General features: G+C 39.7%; 1 protein-coding gene and 1 long non-coding RNA gene across 5 annotated transcripts in view; one reads left to right on the forward strand and one right to left on the reverse strand.

The window, feature by feature from the left end:
- mef2aa (myocyte enhancer factor 2aa) overlaps nt 1-21,972 on the reverse strand; it is a 61,379-nt gene that overhangs the window by 23,436 nt on the left and 15,971 nt on the right. For all 4 annotated transcript variants that reach the window (XM_046037099.1, XM_046037097.1, XM_046037100.1 and 1 more), the window contains exons 2-3: nt 21,260-21,473; nt 13,231-13,434 (exon numbers count right to left, since the gene is read on the reverse strand). In XM_046037099.1, coding sequence (XP_045893055.1) covers nt 13,231-13,434; nt 21,260-21,313 — 258 coding nt within the window. In that variant the 5' untranslated portion in view covers nt 21,314-21,473. The remainder of the gene's footprint in view (nt 1-13,230; nt 13,435-21,259; nt 21,474-21,972) is intronic.
- Nucleotides 9,337-17,597, forward strand: LOC123961605. Its single transcript, XR_006822750.1, has 5 exons — nt 9,337-9,454; nt 11,967-12,061; nt 12,732-12,787; nt 15,327-15,562; nt 17,277-17,597. It is a non-coding gene; the product is annotated as an uncharacterized LOC123961605 (long non-coding RNA).

Consider the following 21,972-nt stretch of genomic DNA (forward strand, 5'->3'; position numbering starts at 1 on the left):
ATATAGACAGGTGTGTGGCTTTCCTAATCAAGTCCAATCAGTATAATCAAACACAGCTGGACTCAAATGAAGGTGTAGAACCATCTCAAGGATGATCAGAAGAAACAGACAGCACCTGAGTTAAATATGAGTGTCACGGCAAAGGGTCTGAATACTTATGACCATGTGATATTTCAGTTTTTCTTTTTTAATAAATTTGCAAAAATTTCTACATTTCTGTTTTTTTCTGTCAAGATGGGGTGCTGAGTGTACATTACTGAGAAATAAAATGAACTTTTTTTGATTTTTGGAAAATGGCTGCAATGAAACAAAGAGTGAAAAATTTAAAGGGGTCTGAATACTTTCCGTACCCACTGTATATATATATATATATATATATTGTGATAAAATCAATATTGAATGATATGAAATGTTTTTATCATGGTAATATTTTTGGCCATATCGCCCAGCCCTAACTAATAGTGACCTAATAATCCAAAGTGAGTTATAAATCTAAGGCAATGACAGATAGATTTGAGAACGGACTAATCACATTTTATATTGTATACTGCAAATGATTACCTGCATTTGACTGACTGGATTGCCAATTAAATATAGCCCATTCATTTTACTGAACAAGAAGCAATTGCTGTGCAGTGAGAAGTCCCTTCCGAGCTTTCTGCTCTGAGACTGTGGTGAATGACTGATGTGACAAAGCTATTAGCTGCCACAGTCAAAGAGAACAGTCTCAATCAGCGGACTGCATATTTTCAGTATAGACAAGAGGGAATTAAACTACAAATTGAGGATAAAGGCAAACCAATGTCATCATTATCTACAGATTAAAAAGAATGAGAGCACACACTCTGTTCTCACTCCGCATAAAGAAAAGGCAGCACACGTTAAAAACTGATCAGAAGAAATTACAATCCAGACAAAAACATTAACATATAGATTATTGAAAATCTTTCCAACCATTTTTACTCCCTGTCTCTCTGTCTCCCGCTCTCTCTCTCTGGTCATTGAGTGGATCATTAGCTGTCAGGGCCCTTGAAACCATACCCCCAACCCTGAACTCCCATTCCTGCTCGCCTCTAAAATATTCATAAGGACAATTAGGAGTTCCGATAAGGCGAGTACGGAGGGCTGGGGGGCGTGCGGCAGAGAGGGCAGGATGTGCCAGCAGGACGTCTGTTCTGCAACACTCTATACCCAGACCACAGACCTGTCCTCATCAATCTGAGACACAGCAGCCTCCCTCTTTGCCCCCAGTCAGGCCAGGCAGCCAGGGGAAAGTGGCACTATGCCAGCTAACCCCACCCCCCACCCTCTATCCCAGCAGGCTTTGCTCTGTCCTCGCCCCTGGGCAGGAGGGGTTGGCCACACAGCACGCACAGTGGGAGGAGTGGGGCACAAGGGCAAGCTGATTGTTGCATGAGCTAACTCACAGAAGCTGCTATGCACGAAAGGAAGGTCTGATTTCAGCTGCTCAGCCCGCAAGGTCATTAAGGAACACAGAGGGTGGACTCATGGCTTGTGGTTCTAATGATCTTTAACATAACTAGAATCAGTGTTGCTCTGTAACTAGATCAAATTAGGTCAGCTTAATGTCTGACCTATTTCAGGTGGTTTATACCACAGTTTATAACAGGTATGTGGTTCAAACTCAGTATGAGAAGCTATACATAACACATTGTTGCATGCCATCCAAATAATTGTTATTGCAGAAAAGTAAGTATGTCACATGTTACAATTACTTTTCTTAATAGCAGTGAGTGGATTGGTTTAACATTTCCCCGAGAAAAGTATTTAGTTATAGTATTCATTACATTACATTACTTTTGTGTTGCATCATGCGATTCTGCTAAGGCACCCGGGTCCATCAGTCTATCATATAACTATAGTAAACCTAAGCACTCAGTACTTGCAGGAATAATGTAAACACTGATCACTGCAATATCTTCACTTCAGGAATTTAAAGACATTTTGAAGATGATGCGCAAACTTTTGAAGTCACCACTGTTGCTTCGTTTGTTTGCACTGTTGGTAATTGTGTATTACTAGTGTCTTACCAACAAGTATTATACCTATGAAGCGGTTAAAGAAGAAAACGACTGTAATGTATACACCAAGTGTTTTATGGTAGATATCAACAGTGATAGCTGAAATCACAACATATAAAAGGTACGCTTGATAGTTTTTAATTAGGTTGCAAAAGCTCAAATATGAAAACCAAGACAACTGAACAACACAGAATAATCATGTTTAATTTAGGTAAAAGCAAAAATAAAATGAATGCCACCATCAGTTTGTTGGCAAACTATTAACAAAATACTAAGCAGATACTTCACGGCTTTAATCAGTTTTGTCTGTGATCAACAGCAACACAAGAGATGTGTCAGACATCTTCATTTCTGTGAAGCTGATGCATAAAAAAGAAAAGGTTCAGTTTTTCTTTATTCAGAACTAACTAAAGTACTTGCACACACAATAACAGACATTTATCAGGGAATTTAAGAAATAGATTAAAAACAAAGTAAAAACTTGGACAGCCAGGTCCATTTGATGTGGAGGTTCCCTGATGACATAATCAGAAGTTATTTCATATGTGTAAGTTGTATACAGTTTGATCACGCCTGTCTGCAATTAGACCTGTTCAAATTTTCAAATGCGGTGTCTTCTTTAAAATATCTGTTAGTAGTTTGACAAACAAATTTAACACCTAACAACTAAGCTCAGGTTGCAAGAAGTTTGATATTTCACAAACATCTTCATATAATAAAACAGCATTTTGAATAGAATTTGGAGGGGAAAAAAACAGTAACAGAGCAATTTGTACTTAAACTTTTTGTCTTTGGTGAATAAACTGTAGTGTTTTTAAGCTTCATATTTTGAGATAGAGCAATTTTAGACCTTAGAGTATTAACTCATTAGTGTCACTGGAAACTAATGTTTAGAAGAAGGCTACATGGCTTGTGGTCTTTTGTTGTCTCCTTTCATTATATGCTCTCTAAGAGACCCTCGATTTGAAATAAGGCATATGAAACGTAGTTGAGAGGGTGGAAAAAAGCTCTGACGTCAATGAAGTATGACATGTGCTAAAAGCAAAAATCTCTTAGCAGTAACCTGGTAACAAGAATCACACATACCGGAGAGCAGAGACATAATAAAACAATGAGATGTAATCCATGATGGGTTTTAAAGAAAACCAGTGCTTGATAATGGAGATAAGTCATTCCGCAATTCAAAGAAAAAACGTTTGTACACCCCTACAGGACAAAAACCCATATAAAGAGCAGGAACACTGCTGATTATTGCAAGTTTGATTCCAAAAATTGCATTTTCACAGTCTGAAAATCAAAGGCCAATATTCTGCCATCAGGTAACAATTATTGTGTATCTGTTCCATAGAGGACACATTTTACAGAGCAGTATGTGATATCTCACATGAACATTACCACAACTGTTTCATTACACTCAGAAAACTACAAAAGAGGACTGGTGACCCTTTTTCACTAAAAGCCCAGAGGAAAAGGAGTCCTTGTCCTATAAAAAGGGGCACTTTGAAACCCAGCATGTTGCTCGCTACAGAACCATTAATACTGCTTCACTCACTGTGGCAAGAGAAGACTTTTCAGACAGCTCTCACCAGACACATAAGAGATATTAATGTTAAGATGTGATGCTATATGCCAAGAGAACCGTAATGACAAATTAAATGAACAGTAGAATTCACATTAAGATATTCCTAACTAACTAAAGTATTACCACATCATAGACACAAATTAAAAAAATGCACTGCAGAATGTTTTGGGTGTATAAATGTAGCCTATGTATATATGTATATAAATAATTAATAATTCATTTATTTTATTAATTTTGTATGTTACCATACTTTAATATAGGCCTACATTTAATTATCTGTTAAGTTCTGTGTGCGTAGCATGAAGGGGCTACAAACTTTCCTATCATTATACAACCTTGTGCTGTATAATGATAAATAAACTACCTTGATAGTTGATACCTTGATCATATACAGAATGACTTTTTCAGGAACATATGGAAGCATTCAAACTAGTGCTGGGCAACAATTAAAACTTTTAATTGCGGTTAATCGCATGATTTTCTTGCGATTAATCGCTATTAATCGCATAGTTATGCGTAAAATTGATTAATGAATTCTAAAGTAGTGTATTGTGTGCTTTTAATTTAAATGTACTGCTATGTACACAAAAGTGCAATAACATGTGGTTTGCACTTTAAACAAATAATGTGCTTTTAACCAGCAGTATTCCCTTTACACAGTAGCAACAAAATATTTCTTGTAAATCTCAACTTAAACATTAATATAATCAAATCAAATATAAAACCAAAGCTATTTGCCACCGCCAGGGCATTACCTTTTATCTATCTTGTTAAAACAAGTTATCATTAGAGTCCAGTTTTCTTGGGTTTCAGCAGAATTTTATTTACTAATTTTACTAATTTACTCATTTTTATTTACAATCTATGTTCAGTAGCAAGTGTCCCTGTTAGAGTGAGGTGAAGTGGTCGAGCACAAGGTGTAACAACAAGCGGGTGCGTTCCCGTGAAACTATTGCCGTTGTGCTCGCCTCACAAACACGCTCACCCGCTGCCCAAGTTGAATTGTCTTGAACTTTTTGTCCACGACGCTCAGCACAAATCATTGGAAGAGAGACTGATCCTTGCTGTTTATGAGTTTCCAGAATCTATTACTGTTTACTAAATAGGACATCAACAGGAGGGAATTCGCATTTCAGAGCATCCCCGCAAAACTGACCTAAAGAGGTCATATTATGCTCATTTTCAGGTTCAAAATCTGATTTAGGGGTTGCACCAGAACAGGTTTACATGGTTTAATTTTCAAAAAACACCCTATTTTTTGTCATACTGTACATTGCTGCAGCTCCTTTTTTCACCCAGTGTGTTGACGGGTCATGAGAAGCTGGAAAACAGGGCTTTGGTTCAGCTGTATATCCCCTTACCAACTTAGCAACATAGACTGGAGCAAGAGTTTCAGAGTGGTGAGTTATTAATCTGTAACAAATGTACCTTTCATCCATAAAGTTATAACTGAGCTCTGTATCACAGTAACGACTTTCTGTCCATTGACTGCCTGAGGGTAGCTAGTGTTTGGAAGGGAGAGGAGAAGCAGCAGGTGGACGTCTTGTCACTGTGTGCTGCAGCTCAGAGTCTTTTTCCACCGGTGTTTTTGAGGGCGTGTCAGATTAGTCGCTAGGAGAGCATTATGACGCGCATTTTGCTGTGACGTCACAAAGAATAAAAGGAAACGGCTGGACTACAAACAAGCTATTTTCAGGCAGTTCAGAGCAGTGTTTTCTGTGGGAGATGGGAACTCCCTTTGGGGTGGACGTGCAAACCTATTACATGCACAAAAAAAGTATATAACTCAATAAAGGAGAGGAAAAAAGCCAAAAAGCATAATATGACTTCTTTAACTGAAAATAACATTATCAGAGGTATTCCTGGGGCTAACAAAGATGACCCATCTCTTTGTTTTCACTTTAACATTTGTGAGTTATTTATTTTTAATTGTCCTACTGCTCTAGTCTGAAAATAGATGCTGGTGTTGTACAGTATGAATGTGTGTTTAGCAACATATGTTAACCCCTTGATGCCTGAATTTTTTTATTATTAATAAAAAAAATAAAAAAAATTAGGTATGATGCAAATTAGCGACAACAGGCATAAACAAGAAACCAGTGCTTGCAAAAGGTTCCTAGGTACGTATTGAATATGCGCAAACAGGCATTGGGGGAATACATATGCTATCTCAGCTGCAGTCTGAAAGGAAGAGGTGTGAGGCGAATTTGCGACAATCGGCGTTAAGGGATTAACTCTGTGGCTGACCTGACCTTAAACATAGGCCCAAAGGTTAAATGCCTGTTCTCAGGTTTACAAAACACTTTGCACACTGGAAGGAACAAGTAGCTCATCATCACAACACTGTGTTTATATGAGGCCCAAATAAAGAGTCAATGATGGGATTCAGAATCCCAAATTAATGGCTGCCCATGCTCCTCTCCAGAGACAACAGATTGACTGACAGGCTTATATTTATGTGGCAACATACAAAAGAGACATCTTCCTAATTACAAAGCAATTTCACAGATAATGTATATATCCATTAATTAAAAAAGGTTCCATAATAATTAAGGCAATATCATAGATAATCTACAATACTGTGAGTGTGGCCTACAGTAAAATGAAAATATAGAAAATCACTTTAATATCACTCCAATAAATCACAGGAGACCAATGTAATATTAAAAATGGGTTGGCAGAAAATTTCACATATATTGAAAAGCCCTGAAAAATCAACATCAACCCAATAAGTCTATGTCAACAGCAATGACATTTGATTTAGCTTAAAAGGGATTTCTCATCATTGCTGCTGTGAGCTCTATGGTGAAATACCAAATAGGAGAATAGCAATATCGTGATGACATAGTGGGGAGACTGTAGAAGGAAGATATATTAGATATTAAGGGCAATCAAGACTTGACAAGGAAGTGACTGAACCTATATATTTAATTAATGAAAATTTCAGTATTAGATATACAGTTTGTTTGATTTGCCATATTTTACTTCATTTGAAGTCCAAATTTAGTTAAAATCAAAGTTTTTTAATCTGATATTTGATTGAAATATAAGAACAATCTGCTCTAAATTCAGATATGGTTGTTACATTTAGATTGCCGCTCTCCCTCTCTGAGCCACTGTAAATAGACCGGCAAATGATCGATAATGATGTAGATCGTTATATACAAAGAATGAGCAACTTGACCAGTCAGACAATAAGAATAACTAGAATAAGTAGAATAATATTGTCTAAATGTATTCATGCTTTACTGGCTTATTTGACTTTTCGCATCAGATTTATAGCCATAGGTCAGAGGTCAAGGGAAGAAGGAAGAGAAAACCTAAACTCCTCTAAACTTCAGACATTTTTCACTGTTTTGTTAAACATATAGACAAACGGACGGAGCAGCAGCTTTGTTAAGATTTTGTCCATGGACATAAACACAAAGTAAGGTTGGCCCATCAACAGATTTAAGTTTGGTCTTTTCAGTGAAAAATACTATTGCAAAGGAAGTGATGGTGTTCATGTTGCCACCTCAGTTTCTTCAGAATAAACAGACAAAGACAAGAGAAAATAGCATTAGAAGAACACAACACCCACAGAGACAGAAAAATACTAGTACATGGAACTAGGACAAAAGTCTTTAGCAATACATGAAACCGCATTAAGACTACCAACTTTCAGTGGTCTCATATATAATTATCCAAAGTACAGCTCAAACCCAACACCTTTAACATGAGTGATGTCCTGTACTTATCCAGCCAATGTACTATCACTTGTTTTCCCAACAAACTGTGATGTTTTGTAGTGAGGGGAAAACATTTGAAATAATTTTTTACCACTTAACTTTAAAGCTCCTACTGTGTGCTTTAGCCCCTTAACTACAAATTATGTTTACCTTACATTATTGCTTACTATCAAAAACATGGTGTGGGGTTTTAGTTTTAGGAAATTCCCATTAATATCAATTTGGTGTGATACTCAATACACAGAGATTTATAATAAGATAAAACAGCTTAAGATCATTTGTAAATAATGTGACTACACCTACTACTTTTTTTCAGTTGCATCGTTTTGACGTATTGTAGCTGTAAGAAGAGATGAACTGCAAAAGTGTGTATTGCATTAGCAAAGAACAATAACCAACAGCAGGTTTTATGGGAAAGGCAGTGCAGACACCTACCAAGGGTCTCCATGCAGGAGCCCATTAGATCACACACAGTTTTTCTTTTTTTAAACATAAATTAAAGTTGTTTTTTTTTTTGTAAAAACACTTACTACTGTATTCTAAGGCAGAATACCTATACCTTCTATTCTGGTGGGATTGTGGTGTTCTCACAATGCTGTCTGTCTGGTGACCCTTTATGGGTCCTCCTGACTTTTGTTTTGCTTTGGTGTTTTGGTAGACTTGGACATTTTGCCTTTTAAATTAAAATGTTTAAAACACTGAGTCAAATAATTTTTAGTTTATATAAGTTGCAGAATACATTTAACATAGAACTTTGCCATTTTTAATTAGCGCTGGCAGATTTTGAATTTGCCGTAGAAGAAAACTAAAACTAAAATCTGGTGCACAGATGCATTAAGGCAGAGAAGCTTTTTTGTGAATCTTGGCATGTGTTCTAATTTAGGAGTCACTGGCAGGTTTGCCAGAATGAAACTGGACATTATTTTGTACATAGTTTGTTGTTTGGAGTTAACTGAATAATTTATCTTGGAGTTGGAGAGCTAGGTAAGTAACACAATATGTAGATGTTGTTTATTTTGTGTTTTTCCTCATTATATGATCAATGAGATGTAAAGCTTTATACTAAATATGCAAATAATCATATACTAGCTATACTATAGCAAGTATAATGCTCTCTGTTACATAAAAGAACACAGTAGTGGTGACAGTTTCCCTGTGAGCCAGCCCGAGCCTCATTTGACCGTCCGTGTTTTTGTTTCACAATTATAAATTCACACTCGGGACAATCTGCCTCTGCTACTCAGAGTAGTCTCAGCACAGTGCTTTGATATTCAAGGATTTTGTGCTTACTGTTAAAACAAACACAAACAATATGCGCACAACAATATACTCAACAGACTATTGAGAGAGTACTGATCTACTACATATCTGAATGGCTGAAGCTCATTTCTCACAAGAATATTTGATCTGTTGATGGGAGAATCAGACGCATACTTAAAATGCAAATTATGTTTTTGTTCATGTGACAAACAAAAAACAATAAATGAAGTTTAAAAAAAACTATGATTACACATTCAGAACCATAATGTGTTAAAAAATGCAGTATAGCTGCAATAATATTTATATTTTTCTTTATTTTAATCTAAGGAATATCACCTTCTGAACCCGCGCTTTTAGGTGCCAAAATGGAAGAACTATTAAATCATAAAATGACCACTTTTTCAATTATACCTATCACTATCTATTTTTAACAAATATGTTAATATGTTAAAGTGAGAGCCCTCTTAGTAAAATGAATTTCCATTATTCTTGTCTAATCAAATAAAGAATCTGATTCACTGAGTGAAGGTTTTGGACAGTTTTCTGTTCATTATTTTTTCTCATGCTCTTTCATCTCTCTTTCTACCAACCCCCCACCCCCCATCCGTTCCCCAGCCTCAATTTCCAGTGAGCCACCAGCAGGAGGATAATTGATCAATCATGCTAATTGAAGAGTCTGGACAGTTAGCCCACCATAGCAGATGTGCCAATTTGCATTCATTAAGATCGAAATGAGTCTTAATCACTGCTCAGCCTTTGATTGACAACATAAACATCCCCCTGTCTGAAACTCCTGGTGCCCATTCAGCCCAAAGCACTGTATGGGATTCATTCCATAACTGGTAATAACCTTTATTTTTCTTTGATCGCTGAAATTGCACTTCTGAAGCACATCGGTTTAATGCACTGATTGTCTCAATCAGCAAAAAAAATTGAAAAGTTGACAGATTGAACCCTTGGTTGTGAGATAGTGTACACAGCTTTTGTTACAATAAAATCTGCAAAGGGTGGTCAGGAAATTCACAAACAAAAGAGAGAGAAAAAAGGTGATGCAGATGAAACACAGGGCTTGACATTCAGTAATGGTCAAAATTAACATATCTTATTGAATGATTAATACAGCTCAGTTTATAAGAACGGCTGATAGAGATCATGAAATGAAACCTAATGGAAATTATCCGATAATTTTATGCTCATTTCCTCTCCCTGTAGTGGTCTTGTGAGAGGGGGGCGTTTCTTCATAAATAGAGAAGGAATTGTCTGTTTTTCCCAAGTCACATTAACAATGGCCACCCCTCTTTATTATGAGGAAGATAAGCTGAATTTCCCTATGAATGATCTTGGGTTGTTTACTCTCACAAATCATCAGGGTAAAAGACATTTAAAAAAACAGCAGTGAAAAGTCAAAGCTTTGCATCTGTTGCAGTCCATTCATTTACAATTACAAGCCACTCGTATTTTAATAAAATTGCATTCTCAAATTGGGTTAAAGCCCATCTACATCCCTGATTTTATAAGATTAAGTGTTGACTTAATGTTGATTCCGTGTGCCTGCAAACCTGATTAATCCTAATCTATACCTTATACCCTAATTGTATTGAATTGCGAGGACAGATAAATGCCAAATGACGCTTGTGAAGTTACTATCTGATTTCAAGATTTCTCCTGGAGACACAGTGATCTTTCTGTGTGCTGGAGAACGGTGTGAGGTTATAGCGGAGCATGAGCAAAATCTCATTAGCTCCACTAGCGGAGAGGGGAGGAAGAGTAAATATTATTAGATTAATCTAATGACTAACGGCAGCATTTTCATTTGTGGTATAAACAGCATTCAATACGAAACACAATGGAAACAACGCCATAAAGCCTTCAGCCATGAATACTCGGCTCGGTTGACAATAACACAGTCATATTAAATACCACATTTATTATGCGTGTTCTACATTACAAAGAAATAATGATATAGCAACTGTGCCCCTAAAAGACTTTGTTACTATGAGTGGGTACCAGTTTACCTTCAGTTGAAATAGCAGATTTTGTTGTTTTTTATATGCACCAGGTAAACAAGAGAGCTGTGGTTTTTTAAGATATGATTTTGAAAAAAACAATAAATCATTTTTTTACTAATGAGAACATCTAAAATCATTCCACCTTAATACGATTTAGAAATGTTTAAAATTTAAGAAGGGTTTGTGTGACACACACACACACTGGTAAGTGCATAAAAAGAGAGATTTTATACAACTGTTCACCTGTCGCCTGGAGTGCTGGTAAGGTTAAGACCATCAACACATGCCGAGACGCACAAGCACACACACTAGCACACACATAGAAGAAAAATCTGAGCCTACTGCTCTGCTTTGGACTGCGAGCCAAGTTTGAGACAAAGTCCATAGCCCTCCACTGGGTTATCAAACTGTGGCCCAGGCATGCATCCATCTGTGGAAAACATGGAGACTGTTCTCTCACACTGCACAGCTCAGCCTTTATCTACAGATGGTACTACTGAACAGGAATGTGACCTTTGATTTAGTTTCTCACACCGAACAAGCTTCCCAATGAAAAGTGGAAGAGGGTTCTTCTGGCCTCCCAAACTGGACAAATGAGCACATGATTGTTTGCATGGCAAAGATTGGTTTAACACAATTTAAAAACTTAGATAAGTGTCCAGTGTAAGTGTCCTCATGTGAGGCCCATTTTGCTCGATAAATGGGGGTGGGTGGATTCTTCCCATCAATACAAATGCATCGGCTCTTCCATGTTGCATGTACAGCTGTAGAGAAGCACAAAGGCTGAAAGGGGGCTTCATCGAAAGAGGCAGTCAGGAAAACAGTTCAGATTAGGATTTCTCTTCAAATCATGGCTCTCCCAGAATATCAACCACTGACTCCGGCTCTCCAGCCAAGGGAATAGAGGGGTTGTGTGATGATGCTGTGAGGTGGACTGGGTTGGTTACTTCTGCTCTGCTTCTTCATTTCTGAACCTTGACCACGTAGCCAGCAGGCAGAGCGGGATTTGTGCATATCTGCAAAGATGCTGGCCGAGTGAGCGGGGACAACAGCTTGTTCTCTCGCCTTTTGTGCAGTGGGGCAGCTTCTCTGAGAGTAGCTAGAAGGGCTAAGTGGGAAAACTGCATGGGATCACTGGTGCTGCATTACGCACAATGTACATTCCAATTATACCATGCTGTCAACATAAACATACAGCCCGAGGGGAATGACCCCATAAGGATGCGGAGTATGGGATGTTGTTGTGTTTTCTAGTTTAAAATAAGAGCTTCCAGAGTCACAGCAAAAACACATTTGTGGTCACTGTTACGCAACTAAGGAATGCATCCATGTATATTTTATGCAGGTGAGCCCCTGCTCTGCTCTGAGGGCCCCTTATGGAGGACTGACTGCATGGGTCTGCTGGATGCCAGAGCACTCTTCTGCAGCTCTGCCAAGCAGGTAATTCACAAGCTGCAGCAGCATGAATAAAATATAATGGGCCACAGCTGACTCTTTTATGCTGCATGTAATTTCACTAATTCCTCCAAGTGAAAGTCTTTCTCCAAAGCTGGGATTCTTGGAATTTTTCAATCTCACCCTTCTTAAACCCTTAATGTATCTTAATTGGGCAGCAGTGATAAAACTGCTGTATGTTTTGGTGAGCAGGTGGGAGCAAAAACACCAGAGCATTTCGATACAGCACTCATTGTCTAATAAAGGGTATCTCAGTGCAGAAGAAGCTAGTCTAAGTGTATTTCAAATAATAGCTATAAAAAAGAATGGGCAACTATACTAAACAAGCAGTGTCACGAGTGTATCAGCAGGCATTAACATACATTGTATATCCATTCTTATAGTCAGAATGAAAATACCAGCCTTAAAGCAGATCTTGAATAAGCTGAGAAACCAAATATGTGCCAATGAACGATGTTTGGAACAGGATGTATCCCTAATCATTCTCATTTACTTTGGCTTTTACACTTTTGGCTGACAGTGCTGTATGCTGGCATAACAAGTGGCGTACTCTTCCGCTAGTCGCCGGGCATGCAAGAGCTGCCAGGAAACCCAAGTGCTTGTTGAGTTTTATAGAGCAGTATGGAATGTACTAAACACTGTATTTTCACTACAGCAATAGCCAAGCTGATGGTCTGTGATGAGGAGCAGCCAGAGAACTAAGCCCAGCAGGTACAATATCTATAGGAAACAGTGTCAGCAGTGGTGGTCAGCAGCTACTGTGTGCGCGTGTGCAGAGATAGGTTTTCCATGTCAGTTGATGAGCACAAGAGAAACAGAACTTATCAGGGAGTGCAGACCTCCTATGCCTTATCTGAATGGTGACTAGAAGGAAACTGTAATTTGCTCCTCACTCATATGTATCTAAAACAGTACCATTTGAAAGCATTAACACAGCTTTTAAGCCTATAGTTCTCACAGAATATACTGTATATATATAGAATATATTTTAAATCAAGTTCCAAAACCTTTGACTTAGCCTCAATGTGCTGAATCTGAGGATAGGTTTTCGTTAAGAAATCATAAAGAAAAGAAAATATTTGATCACAGCGAGGGAAAAGGCATGCTGGGAAAGAAGTTTTTCCTCACAAAGTAAGAAGGCGACACTCACTCACCTCTACAATGTCAGAGTTGGTTCTGCTCTCATGGGGCTCGTTGTACTCTGTGTATTTCAGCAACACTTTGTCCATGTCTGTGCTGGCATACTGGAACAGTTTGTTAGAGCTGTTGAAAATGATGAGGGCTATCTCACAGTCACATAGTACGCTCAGCTCATAGGCCTTTTTCATCAGGCCAAACTTCCTCTTTGTGAAAGTAACCTGAGGAACACACAGAAAACAAAACCATCCATTACAGAGGAAAACGGTTTCTCTAAATTTAAAAGAAGACCAAAATCAAGTGAACAAAACAGAAATTTGTACATATACATGCAATTTGAACAAGAGTAACTGTCAGTTTAGCAATTTAGTAGTAGTTAATTTTTTCAACTCCATGTTTACTACAATTGTCAGTGGTGGAAGTAGTATTCACATATTTTTACATAAATAAATGTAGAAATACCACTCTAGTACAATAATATGTTTCTATGCAAAATCTTAATATGCAAAATCGCACCAGTTGTCAAATAAATGTAGTAGAAAAAAACAGTATATCTCACTGAAATGTAGTGGAGTAGAAGCAAGTAAAACATACCATAAAATGGAAATACTCAAAGTACAGGTACCTACAAATTGTACTAGTACAGTAATGGAGTAAATGTACTTACACAAGTAATAATTGTAACTTATTCTAAATAATAATTCTAAATAATACTGAAGTGCTGCTTTATATTGAAAGCATAAATGTGCTCTGCTAAGTCTGAAAAGCTATGCAACTGAAAAAAAAATACTCTCATCTGAAGCGTACAGTTTAACAATCTTACTATATTACAATAATGTTAATGTAACCAAGGTGACAGAAAACAAGATCAGTCCTCCTTTAGGAATGATTACAATGACAGAGTGCATGTCTGAAATGTGTAGTTATCAGGACAGAGGCCAGAGGCATGAGTCAGCGAGCTGACTCAGAACTTTGGCAACAACAGGGGTCCATACATTACTGTAGCCCCTGACTCCATATACGGAAAGCTATCTCTGTAGCGCAGCATAAGCCTTGTAACATGAGCCCTCAGATGGGACTTTGGGTCATACATCACTCCAATGGTAACGCAACCCTCTCTGCAAAGTGACTTTATGTCCTGTATCTCTGCAGCTCTGTCTCTGTGGTCACTTCAGACCCATACACACATGTCATTATGTTGCACCACCTCGTTACAGTATGCTACAGTCATTTCTCAAGCTAAAAACATCATTCACAAGGGTCCTTTGGTTTTGTAATGGTCGTTAGCAGAATAGTTTTTAAATGTGTTCATTTGAAATCATTGCTTCAGATTTATGTTTTTCTTCAGTCCATGTCTGGTCAAATGTGTAATATACAGCATAACTTGTGAATGTGTTGGTAAAAGCTGTGCTTAGAGCCACAGAAGAGTGCATGTGTCTGTGTTCACCATCAGTTTCACTGACCTACTAAGAGAGGAGTTGAGCAGATGAGCTAGCTTTGTTCAACTTTAATTGGTCACAGCTTGCGGCTATACCCTCATTTTAACTGATATAATGCAGTATAATCTTATGTGTTGCATAGTATCTATGTAACCACTAAGGCGGTGGGGTCACTCCAACTGTGATAAATGAATTTCAAATCCTCCACACTACAGGTAATTACACAGAACCATTATTCCCGCTTCAGACACGGAGGAGCCTGTCATTTTCTATTCAATGTACCAATGTTAGTCAAACTCATATGACATTATAAAATGACATTTCTTAAAACGACAAGGTTTACAGCAGAAGTTGAATCAAATGTTTCCTTGCAAATCTCAGACACACAAAGCCTTTCAATGGGTTTAGTTGGAGCAGAAAAAGCATTGTGTAGTGTTTGTGCATGTCATTCTGATGATTTTCCCAAGGTGGATCACTGCAAGGAGACCAGTCTCAACTCCGTACCCACTTAGAGCACCTGCAATTCTAACCAGCTGATACTAGTCCCATTTGACTAAACACCAGGGCTGCCCACTTGATCATTTGCCTACTTGCATATTTGTTTGTTTGCCTAACCAACTGGAAAGCAGGGACTGTCATGTGGGAAAATGATTAACAAATTGTATGCTCTTTAGGAGATGAATGTTGCTGTTAAGCCATGGAGATGTCACCTTTCAGCAGGAAGCCCAGGATGAGACGCTGAGCGAGGACTTTGTTCCACCTGGATGCATGGCAGAGTGCTGAGTGCAGGGCTGCTGACCCAGGCACCGCTTCATTTCAGCCTCAGCAGTAGCACAGAGAGTGGTCCTTACCCCAACCTCAGACACAGTACCTCTACAAAAGCCAGCTGCTGCTCTCACTGCCATTAAAGGTGACGACCACATTACTCTTACACAGATAGCGTTAAGGGGAAAAGAAGGAGGCTATTTTCTTCCAACTTTGCTCTATGTTTCTGCTTTTGTTAGAATATGTTAAGAAGTCCACATTAATTTGACAAGTTATGACATAAGACAGCTATGAGCATAAAGACCAACATATACAAATATAACCTTCATCCACCCCCATCTTCTCTGGGGTGACTGGTGAGACAGTGGAAAACCACAGACATCCTTGAGGTCCACTGGCAGAGCTTTCCTATGGTTCACCAAGTCAAAGACACCCACAAAGACACCCACTGTGGTTTCAAAACTTGAGTCGAGCCTCTAGTAAGATGTGGTACACATGTAGTCTAGCATTCACAATGAGAGGATTAGCCTCATTATTGTAAAGCTTTGTTTTACTACTACACCAGGGCATCTTACAGCTGTTCTGAGAAATCAAATGTCAGGGCAAAATAGAAGGGAGGACACACTTAAATATCCAGTAAACTGGAGTGATTCCAACTTTCTCTGCTTTTGATAAGGTCATTATACCAGCTCACACAATATGAGCCAGATCAGTTAATATACTAGCATTTCATTTAGACTGTGGCAGGCTGAAAACCCTGACCTTTTAAGAAGCTCTCACAATGTCAAGATGAGGTGGTAATTCTGCTCTCAATTCACACTTTCCACATTTCCAACTTCTTGTCAAGTACCCCGTCATCATTACCTGTTTTAACCGAGCTTTAGTTGAGTTTGGTAATTCACTTCTTATATGCATATTTTCTATACTTTTGAGTGTGAGTTTAACATGTTTTACTTTCAAGTCACCAGGGCTCTAAAAAGCTGCACTATGAGAGGTGTTTCTGTAGAAATGTGGTTATTCAGCAGAGACAAGCATGCAAGAAAGAAGATGTAGATTCATTGTATTTGCCTAAATCAAATTGGAGTGGTTGTTGGTGAGACTCTTCATGCACAGCAACTGACTAAATAAAACTCAAGAGGAAATTACAACAACCAAATTTGCCTTTTGGAGAAACTGGGCTCACTAGTTCTATACGCTTTTTTGAAATTAACTGGTTGGGTTGGTTAACATGCTGAGCAAAGTTACCAGATTTTTTTTTTAATTGATAACCAATGTGTGCCAAATGCAACCATATATGTGTAGCATCTGTGCTAGAACAAATGCATCTAAAATCTACAGCACATACATGTGTGCCTGTCACCCATGCTTTACACCTATATAAAATTTTAGTTTTATTGTTTTCATCATCCACAATACAGACCATCCATCCATCGTCAACTGCTTATCCTGCGTACAGGGTCGCGGGGGGGCTGGAGCCAATACCAGCTGACATCGGGCAAAAGGCAGGGTACACCCTGGACAGGTCACCAGTCCATCGCAGGGCCACACATAGACAAACAACCATCCACGCTTACACCTAAGGGCAATTTAGGGTCACCAATTAACCTAGTCCGCAGACACGGGGAGAACATGCAAACTAGTCCACACAGAAAGGCCGGGGCACCCGGGGTTTGAACCCGCGACCTTCTTGCTGTGAGACGACAGTGCTAACCACTGCAGCACCGTGCCGCCCTTCACAATACAGACCCTGTCACAAAAAAATGTATGGTATATAATGACATATGCTACAACAAACCCGACATCCACATCCACACAGAACTGATGTGTCAATCATAAGGTCTATCAATGTCTGTCCTCAGGCAGAGGTGCCAAGATGACAAACAAGACATCTGGGACTCAGAGTGCAGCTGTGACTGGGGCATGGCAGGAGATGCCTGAGTCACTAACACCTTCCGAGGGTTGAGGAGCTAGCGGCCTTATTAGAACCTCATGTCACCTCTGACGGCCCCCATAGCAGACATGAGAGCGAGCTTGAGAGTCAGAGAGGTCTGGCACCAGCTGGCAGAGTGACCCAGGCCCTGTGGCTGCTGGCCTGGGAGACAGGCCAGAGCCACCACAACTGTCTGCCTGGATCAGCTCTCGCTGGGAGAGAGGACAGCCCCAGGATCCCCATGTGGACAATTGAGAGTGCAAAGGCTTCGTCCACTGGGTGGGACTGACCTTGAAACCTACAGTAGCCATGACTGATCCTGTTTAGTGGATGGGATGACATGCTAGTTAACAAACGTAAGTAGGTTTCCTAGAAATATCTCTATAACAAGAATGATATAACTGGTTTGTTAAATTCATTTAAAACTGTCATTGTAATAAGAGTGTGCTGTGTTGATAAAATGGTAAATAATTCTGCATCATCTATAAGTGTGAGCATTTTAGTGATGCTTTACAAGGTACACCCTTTCTGTAACACTCAAGAGCAAAACACAATCACCATCACCCAACTTTATGTTTTGCTGTTTCAGCGCAGTTATGTGGAAACTACAGATCATTTTGAACAATGATCTGGCAATGTGCTGGCTGTGACATTTAAGAGTGTTCCTCTGTTCTGTCCATGGTCTATCAACAAGCTCTTTACCTGTCAGAAAAATAATGACAACCGCTCAGAACTTCAGGAATTGGTGAAAGCTGAAAAATGGGAGGTATGCAATGTGCCGCTCAGTGGAGAGAAAGTGAGAGAGAGAGAGAGAGACAGAGAGAGAGAGCGAGAGAGAGAGAGAGAAACAGAGAGAGAGAGAGCTGCTCTGTGCCTACAGGCATCTGATGTGCCAAAGCAAAATCCAAAATGAGCCACAGCAAGGGCAGGCAACCCTCCACCCAGCAGCAAAATCATCAAACTTTTAATGACTTGGGCAATTACCCCCAGTGAGCCTGCTTAATGGCATCCAGAGGACGTCACTAGACACCGCTCACTAGGCTACACCACCACGTTCTCTACACTAACTTACAAGACTAATGTGTACCTTCCCTTCTCCACCATCTTTCCCCATGTAGATCCGCACACGCCATGACAGCTGCTCTGAGAAGTAGGTGAAAGACCCAGAAAATGTTCATTAAGTGCCACTGGCTCTGTTGTTGTTATTTTGCGCAGTTCATGAGTTCCAAACCTGTCACGTCAAACAGATACTCCTCTATTTTAAAAGGTTATAGGATAACAGTGTATAATAAATGTCTCAAAAATTGTCTCTGCGACTCAAAATAATTGCTGTGAATACGGTAAATGAAGAGAATCAAACAGGGCGTTGCTGTTGTCTGGTTGTTATCTAGCATTCATTTGCAATCAGCATGTCAGTCTGGCTGATGACTGCGCCACTGTGTGTGTTTAGGACCATCACTGACATGCACATGAATGGGCTCTTTACCATCCTACAGTATGCATGATGGGACATCTGCTGCCTTCCTGTCTCATTCTGTACACCTCTGCGGGGCCACACAGCAGACATACATATTATGTGAACATAAAGCTGCACAAAAAAGGTCTTACTTAAACATGATGCATGCAACAACAGCACAATATTTTAATTGCTATCTTATCTTACCTGTCATTTTTACATAATACACCTAATTACTCTGAAGTATGAAGATGTATTGTCATTATTCACTGTAAGTAATGACTTGAAGCACAATAAAAAAAACCTCTCCTAAGTTCACTGCCTGTCTAAACTCTGTCTAGACCTGTCTAGACCTTCTCAGCCTTTGCCACACTCTGTGATATAAATCCTGAAAGGTTAACGGCCCTTCTAAAGCTCTTGCAGTGATAATGCAAGGGAGTCCCTGATGTCCCCACACAACATCCTGTATATGTAATATTATCTAATTAGCCCACTTAAGGAATTTTAATGCTATGAGTATGGATAGCTAGCAGCAGAGCGCCATAGATAAAGATTCAAATTGTCTCCTGACAATGGGGACCATATGCTAATGGCTATCCCCCCTTGGTTAGGAGCATGCTCCAGGGAGATGGCACTCTGCGCTTCATAGTCCATAGGAAAAAAATGGAGAAAGATACACACACATACATCACTTTACACCAAAGCTTTATTTTAGCACGGCGGCCTATTGTCACAGCAGATTCTCTGCTGAGCCAGCTAAAACCAACTAAATGCAAACTGAAGTGCCTGTGTTCTGCTGATAAACTTTCTCACAAATTATACAGTGAGACATTTCAGATCTGATGCAAATGCTCGACTTAGGGAGACACATTAATAATATGCAATGTCTCTGCAGCTCCCCTTTTCTGTGAAACAATACAGAAAAATGTCTTCCCTCGCTCCCTTCATATTTGCAGTATTAAGAATGGTTCATCTGAACAGTTAACTCGCCCACCTAGTGAACAGTTGACAACCTGTTTTCATGTAATTTGCTCTCTTTCTTTTATTCCCTGATGTCACAGGTCATTGCATATAGCGTAGATAGGAGCAATGAGCCAGGGGTGATTCCTCTCCTGCCGTCGTGCTTGGATCCCAACCAGAGCCAGGTGTTACACTTATAATTGGCCCGCAGTGTGGATTTTTGTTTTGCACTTGGCTGAACTGCTAGTCTCACAGTAACAGACAGAGACACAGTTAGAGTACTGATTGGCTAGCACCATATCATGTTAATACCCTCAGGAGAGGAAGCAATACCACCATTATATTTCTGTGTGCACAGCAAAAAGTGGTTACACCTGTGAAGGAATGCAAATTATATTTTGAGGGTGTGTTAACAAGATGCGATCTATTTGGCTATGGGAGACCTACGCATCTTCATTAATTGGTATAATTCGTCAAACACTGCGCTCACGCTTCCTCAACTTAGCTCTTAAATCAAAGGGAGCATAGCTAAAAACAAAATGGACTCAACCTTCCTGCTATAGATATCCAAGCCTGTTATTCTTGTTTCAAACAAACGAGGACTGTTTTGTACAGTGTTTTGCTGTTTAGGAGTTTATATTTAACGTGAGCAGACAGAGTGAATTCCAGCTCTCTCCCTCTCTGCGGCTAGCTGGGACCAGTGTAGCCAAGGCAGAGAAGGGTGCTGTGTGTCCTGCTGACCCACCCTGCAAATGAGAGGGTGCTGCGGTGCAGTGGCTGCTCCTAATTACTACCAAACAGCTGCAAACACAGGGCTACAGCGAAGGAGCCCAGCCATACTGCCAGGCCAGGGGACAAGCCCTACAGTGTGGGGAGGCTACAGGCGGCCCGCTGTGCCTCTTGCTACCCCCAGTTCACTCCCACGCCATGAGGCCCCTGCTGCAGCCCAGCGCTCCTGCTGCCTCATCAACTTCTCTGGCTGAAATTGCAGGGTGGCAGGGGAATCATGTCTGTAAATACGACCGCACTGACAAAGAAATGTCATGGTCCCTGTTCAGCTGGCTGGGACTTTGGGAAGGGAGGTATGTCTGTTTAGATCCATGCACACCATGACAGCTGCTGAACTCTGGTCCAAGGCAGAAAGGAAAATAGAAGACGACTGTAACCTTTAGACAGGTACAGGTTTTTTTTCTCAGACACAAATGAAGTATACAGTAGCATATACTATATATAAAATTTTATTGTAAAATAAGCTAATACAACATTTATTCAAAAGCGACATATGTTAGAGGTCGTATGCCTCTGGAGCACCTAGGGGTTAAGTGTCTTGCTCAGGAACACACTACTGGAAATGTGGGGAATTGAACCCGAGTCTCTCACACCAAAGGCATGTGCATTATCCACTGTACCATCACATACTATTTTATTTAAACTTTATGAATGGATGGGTTGGTAGATAGATAGGTAGATAGATAGACAGATAGATAGATACTGACCTGTCTGTTCCTCTCATCCATGATCCTGGTGATCTGTATCTTCTTCCGCCCCATGGCTGCGTCCTGTCCGGATTCTCTGACACCTCAACAATATCAGAAAAACAACACGATTTCTTCCCCCACTCTCCTAGCACATCGTGCAACAGTCTCTCTTCTTGTACACGCTATTTCTCGCTTTCTTCGCAATACGCTCTTCGACAGACCACACCACAATCTGCAAAAGGACAAAAAAACAAGTGGGGGGGTTAGCTTGACACTCAACAATGTCTCCTTAGGCACTTCAAAGCACCGGAGGGCTCTGTTTTCTGTTCTCTAGCACATTCAGAAAGTATGAGACCCACACGGCATACACTTATCTCCTCTGCTGCTGCACTTGAACCACAGCTGGAGTCAATGAAAGATGCTTCACACTTAGAGTGCAGCAGCAATACAAGACTCACTTACTAGTTTTATTGTATTGTTGGAAGTGTACAGGATTAAATCTGTACATTCACACAATAATATAGAAGTTAAAAGCTAATATTTTAAAGGAATAGGGAAATATGCAAATTGATTTCTGAAGAGTTAGATGAGAATAATGATACCACTCTCATCTGTAGATTAAAGACAGGCTAAAGCCAGCAGCCGGTTAGCTTAGCTTAGCATGAACACTGGAAACAGGGGTATCAGCTAGCCTGGCAAAGGGATATAACGTTAATTAGTGACTACTGTTG

The sequence above is a fragment of the Micropterus dolomieu genome, linkage group LG22 (assembly GCF_021292245.1).
Source record: "Micropterus dolomieu isolate WLL.071019.BEF.003 ecotype Adirondacks linkage group LG22, ASM2129224v1, whole genome shotgun sequence".
Lineage (NCBI taxonomy): Eukaryota > Metazoa > Chordata > Actinopteri > Centrarchiformes > Centrarchidae > Micropterus > Micropterus dolomieu.